General features: G+C 37.2%; 1 protein-coding gene across 1 annotated transcript in view; it reads left to right on the forward strand.

Annotated features, from left to right (window-relative positions):
• The window catches only part of grm5b (glutamate receptor, metabotropic 5b), an 80,628-nt gene that overhangs the window by 60,115 nt on the left and 14,513 nt on the right, over positions 1-6,000 (forward strand). Inside the window, exons 8-10 of the mRNA XM_037677370.1 lie at positions 2,070-2,194; positions 2,310-2,478; positions 2,981-3,107. Of these exons, the coding sequence (XP_037533298.1) occupies positions 2,070-2,194; positions 2,310-2,478; positions 2,981-3,107 (421 nt within the window). The remainder of the gene's footprint in view (positions 1-2,069; positions 2,195-2,309; positions 2,479-2,980; positions 3,108-6,000) is intronic.

Here is a 6,000-nt window from a genome sequence, read left to right on the forward strand (position 1 = left end):
ACCTTGAACAAGCAAGGTGAAATGGTGTTTGGACAGTCCAGATCTGTAACATCAGGGTTTGATTCCATATGACCTATTTTTGACTTTTGTAACATAACGCGCATTAGTGTTTAAAGGTCTTCAAGCCAAAAAGCAAGTATTTCTCAGCTCGTGAATCATGCGTTTGACAAATGGGGAACAACTTATCAGAGAAAGCTGAATAACCACTGACTCCATTTGTTTTATAGTTAATTTTCAGCGTGGGTTTCATACACAGTGCTTTATCTTTCCTGTTAACCTTCATACATAGGATTAAAATTGCTGCCATTAATCTGAAAACCTTATCACTGAAGTGAATCATTTCTTAACCAGTCATTACAAATAGGATTGTTTTAGTCCATCACAAAAGTTAGGTCAATTTTCTTCCTCCTAAGTGGCTTAAAAATACAAATTGTTCATCACTAGATTGACTGTAATTTTCATGATTAGAATTCTGTGTTTAGTTCTCTGTTCTTCATTTAGCAAATTTTCCTTGTGAAAAATTCCCTTTGCTTTCTGTCAGTGAATAAATTACTATGTGTAATTAGTTATACACTTCTTTATTCTGCTCTAGAGACAACTACTATAATTTTATTTCTGCAAAGAGGTTTAGAGTGCCTGGGCCCACTCCTCTGATTATTTCAGATGCACATTTTCCACTGTGATAATAACAGTTTATAGGTCATTTTCCACAAAAAATATGAGTGCTGGACAGATTTTTCTTGGGTAAACAATGACACTGCAAGAATTTACATAAACAACCTTTTTTGATGAGTCAAATAAATCAGATAAAAGTCTCACTCGTGAAAGTAAAAACAACAAAACAAAACAAGAAAATCTATCTGTTGTTCTTACAAACAATGAATGAACTGATTGATCCACTAGGAGAAGGTGCTTTTTAAAAGACTGAGTTTATTGCAGCTCCTCAGACTGAAGAAGCAGAGTTGCATCCGGGCCTAAAAATTCTGACTCGACCCGAACCCGTATCATTTTTTTCTGAGCCTGACCCGAAACCGACCAATTAACTGTGATTACAGGCCTGAACCTGAAAAAAAAAATAAAAAAAAAATCCTGACATTTTCTTTTAAATTAAGCTTTTACTGCTTTTGTAAGTAAATCACTTTGACATGGTTTAAAAATGTATTTCAAAGAAAGGAAGATATAAGATTTCTTGTTTATTAATAAGAGTCAGCGGATTATTAGCCATTATAATATTATAGTTATTAATGGTAGGCAGATGCGTGCGGCTGATCATCCAATTTGGGTTGTCGGCCACGCGTGTCTGCTGACGCAGCGGCTGAGTCCAGTCAAGATTCAGGTGGGTTGCTGGCAGTGATCCATCTGGACTTTTTCTTACCTCTTTCAACCAGCCGGTCAGCGCGCGTGGCTGGTGATCCAATCAAAAGCCCGACCCGGCCCGCTCATCCAGCACAATATTTTTGCCCGGCCTAAATTTTAGGGTCGGTCCGGGTGCAGGTCTGTGTTAGAAATGACAGTTCTATGAAGAAGTCTTCTGGATAAAAGACAAAACTTTTTAACATTTTTTTGTTTTGTTTTTTGAATCCGTCCAGAGGACCTGACTGGAATTAGTTAGGTTTCAGTTTTATTGCTGACTTAGAAAATGAATCTTTAGTATTTCTATTTTGTTTTTGGAAATTTCCCTTGTTTCTCGGTTTTTATAAAAGTAGTGATTTTAGTGCAAGTTCAGACTCTGGGTCCATCTTGAACAACATTGTGTTGTAGAGAAAAACACACAAGCAAAAGTCATACAAATGAAATAAACAAACATTGACTCAAATGGCAAAAATCGAATGCCAAAAACATTTATAAATATACAATTATAATATTTATATATGAACTTTAGAACTATGGTTTTAAAGACGTCAACTTTCTTGTTGTAACTTTGTGAAATAAATATAAAATGTATAACGGGTTCCATTTTATTATGAGTGATCATTATTGATTCCTCACAAACGAATACTAACATGCTTTGTAGATGACTGTTTATAATACTATAGTGAGACTTCACATGTCTGCTAATGTTTTTTAAGGGTCTTTGTGATGCCATGCGACCAATAGATGGTGCTACACTGCTGGACTTCCTGATGAAAACTAACTTTACTGGCGTGTCGGGGGAGGGAATCTTGTTTGATGAAAACGGGGACTCACCTGGCAGGTAGGATCTGAAACATTTAAAACACCAGACCTTTTTTTTTCTGTTTGGCCTGTTGGATTACGGAGTACCGGTAACTACCTCTTAGTGTGTGATGCCATGTACCTTTTTTTAACAGGTATGAAATAATGAACTTTAAAAAGATGGGGAAAGACTACTACGACTACGTTAGTGTTGGTAGCTGGGACAATAGTGGATTGAAAATAGATGATGATGAAATCTGGTCTAGCAAAAATGTCATCATCAAATCGGTCTGCAGTGAACCCTGTGACAAAGGACAGATTAAGGTAAGCTGATAGATATAATCTTTTGATGTATATTTATATGTAACAGTTAATAAAAAAAAGAGTTACAATGTTTTAAAGACGTTTCAGTGCCATCAACAATATTAAAAGCAACAATTTGCAGTATTAAGTGTGTTTTTTATGCTATGACATTGGTTAAAAAATTCACTCAGTGTTATTTGGTTCGTTTCAGAGACCAAATAACATTGATTTTTCATATTTTGATATTAACCATTTTAAACAAGTCTGTAATGCCCTGAATCCCAAACTGTTTGAGCCAGAAGCTTACAGTCATATATTCCTGCTGGTTTTATCTTTAGGGTGTCTTGTTTTCAATCAAAAGTTCAAAGGGATTAGATTTAGACTTAACTAAAGCTGAAGCTTTTTTTGGCTTTTTTAGTGGCTGGTGAATATGATCTGCCATGACAGCAAAGACAATGAATCTTTTTGCCAACCCAGTTCAGGAATCGAAACGCATAAAAAGTACTTATTTGATCTCTTACAGGTAATCCGTAAGGGAGAAGTGAGCTGCTGCTGGACGTGCACTCCCTGCAAAGAAAATGAGTTTGTATTTGATGAATATACCTGCCGAGCCTGTGAACTAGGCTCCTGGCCTAATGACGAGCTTACAGGTCAGTATCTCTGTTTTTGTGTTTGTATGTTTAATTATATTTTTAAACTGCAATCTCAGAGACTGCACAAAAATATTGCAAGAAAAGCTTTATAATGTGCATGAATGCATGTGTGATTGTTGGAAAGAAAGAAAAAAGTTGGGAGTTTTCTTCTCTACTGTGTTATTACAGCATATTAGCAAATTCTGCACAAGTTAAACTAAAAAGAAACAAGTGGTACACCAATGTCCCCTGTCACTGAGTGAATGTAATTTTCTGAATGCGTGTTTTTCTGGACTGGAATTGAACAGAGTGTACAAGTAAACTGTAAAGTATTTGTTGCAAGATATTCAAGTGGGAAGGAGTTACACTGTATATAAGAAGAAAGGAAGTGTTTTTTCATTGTCCAAGGCAACGCAGAGTGACTAATCCTGGCGAGTGAAGTAAGAAATTTTATCCACCACCATGTGCAATGGTGGACACAGGAGGTGGTCAATGGTGGGCATGGCCACCATAGATTAATCTTTAAACACACCAATCATTTGAAGAAATTATACCTTAAAGCAACATATAAAACTAGAAATCACAGTTTAAAATGACAGTGGTAGCCGGTTTACACGTATGTGTGTGTGTGTGTAGGTGTGTATATGTACTGGTATATATATTGGAGCCCAACTTATATGGAAATTTTGGCTATTACTGATGTTAATATTGGGAGAGGACAGCTAATGTCAATAATGAATATAATGGCTGAAAATTTTTGAGCGTTGTCCACCCCCAAGAATCAAAAAAACCAGCGAGTGGAGTGGGGTTTGTTTATTTAACACAGCTGTTAGCAAACATGAAGCTAAGCAAATCAGATCCATGCTATACCTAGTCCCACGTGAGGTTTACAAGTGGTCATAAAAACTGTCTTCCTAACGTGTTCACATTTTCTGTCCTCCACTATTCACCATAAAGTTATTAAGTGTGTTACATAAATATACATTTTAAAAAGCACCCTTCCCTGTTCATTGTTAAACAGTTGCATATGGTGAAGGCTTAATTGCAGCAGCATTCTTTTTTTTATTTGCAGAGAAGTAAATATTTCAGACAAACAATGCATTTCATTGAGGACAACAAAGATAATGTTACTAACACAATAGCCTATGCTAGGTTATTTAAACATTAGTTCGCTAACTTGAAAGGGTTGGAGGATTGAAGAGAAAATATTTTTGTTTTTTGTTTACAGATCAGTTACAATAAACTTACCGTGCTCTGTTCAGCAAAATATGCAACACTGTATTTAGTTGTTCCCTGCTTTGGCTGTGCTGAAAGCGAAAGTTGAAGTGCACGGCCACGACTTGAAAGTAGTCCGCATGCTCCCTCTGCTGGATACATTGCACAATTAAGCCTTTTGCAAGTAAAGACATGTCTGGTTCCAGCGTTTTAGGGGTGAAAAATTAAAGTGTTTATATTGGCACATAATGGGCCAGTTATCACCAAAACTGATATGTGCCCAAAGTCTATACGAGCCTAAAATATCGGCCCTACCAAAATGCCACCAAAATGGAAGTCGGTGCTCCTCATGTTTTTTAAAATGATCCCACTCACAACACAGACGGGCAAACAAATGGATGGATGAACAAAGTGTATTTCCAGTTCCTCTCTTCGCTTTGTGACATGGGACAAAACTGAGAACTGATCCCTTTGATTTACTTGGCCTCTCTTTTGCTTTTTGCTTTTTCTTTCAATTTTTAGCCTACAAGATCATGAGTAGTTTATTTTTCAGCAAGAGAAGCTTTCAATTTTCTCTATGAAACCATTAAAGTTGCAGTGGAAATTTATTTCACCTTTGTTGTATCAGAAGCACTCCAGTATTGTCTTGTTGTGCTCTCGGCTTCTCATTATTCTGCTTGCACCTCACCAAGTTCAATGATTAAAACATGAATCAAGCCCTGCTGAAAATTCAAATGAAGTTTCACTGACACAGAAAGGAGCACCCTTAAACTAAAGCTTGGTTTTAAGTGACAGCGGTGGACCATTCCTAGAGAGGAACAGCTGAATTGGAATTGATCATGTACGCCTTTGCAGGTGTGAGGTTATATGACAGAATGCGCTCACGAAGTCTTCCTGCAGGGCTGTATAGAACAATAAAAATCGAACAAACGCACTGCTTGTCCAGTTCCACCTGCAGACTTTTTTGATGTTGCTATCTCAAGTCAAAAAACAAAATGAACTACAAGGTTGACAGAATAATGGAAGAAAAAAATACAATGGCAGAGGGGAGAGACGAGGTAGAGCAAAGATCAACCGGCAGGGAATGAGGTCAAGTGCGTGTGAAACAATACAAAAGGTGAAGGGCGTCTTTACAGACGGCAGCAGAGCAAAGACAGGAAAAGTAACAGAGACATGAATCTGGAGTAGAAGTGAGTCAACCTGAGGGTTGGACACGCATGGAAGCTCGAACATGAATAGAAGCCAGGGACAGTGAAGGAGCAGAAGGGGGGAGGATTAGCTTTGGGATTTGAGCCTCTCCAATGATCAGTAAGGTTTGAGTCTGGGGATTTTTGATGGAGCTCGTCTAAAAATTTTAGATGAATAAGCCTCTCTATATGGTTGTTCTTCGCTTAAAGGAATGTTTGACATATAGTGGAACACTGCAGTATACAGTTTCCTCTTTGTTCCTCGAACCAATTAAAAATTAAATTGCTTATACTGTATAGCCAAATGTCTTTTTTACTGCTCTAGGAAAGCCCACAAGGACAAACACTGGACAAGGATTTTGTGCCAACCATTAAAGTTATAAAGACAGTACTATTTAAAATTAAATTGTCAGCAAGTGTCTAACTTTTCTCCCACCTTAAATTTATATCTGTATGTGGTCCTCCCGCCCCCCACCCACCATCATGTCTTTGTTATAATCTGAGAGCAC

This window comes from Nematolebias whitei, chromosome 6 (genome assembly GCF_014905685.2).
Source record: "Nematolebias whitei isolate Nwh7 chromosome 6, NemWhi1, whole genome shotgun sequence".
Lineage (NCBI taxonomy): Eukaryota > Metazoa > Chordata > Actinopteri > Cyprinodontiformes > Rivulidae > Nematolebias > Nematolebias whitei.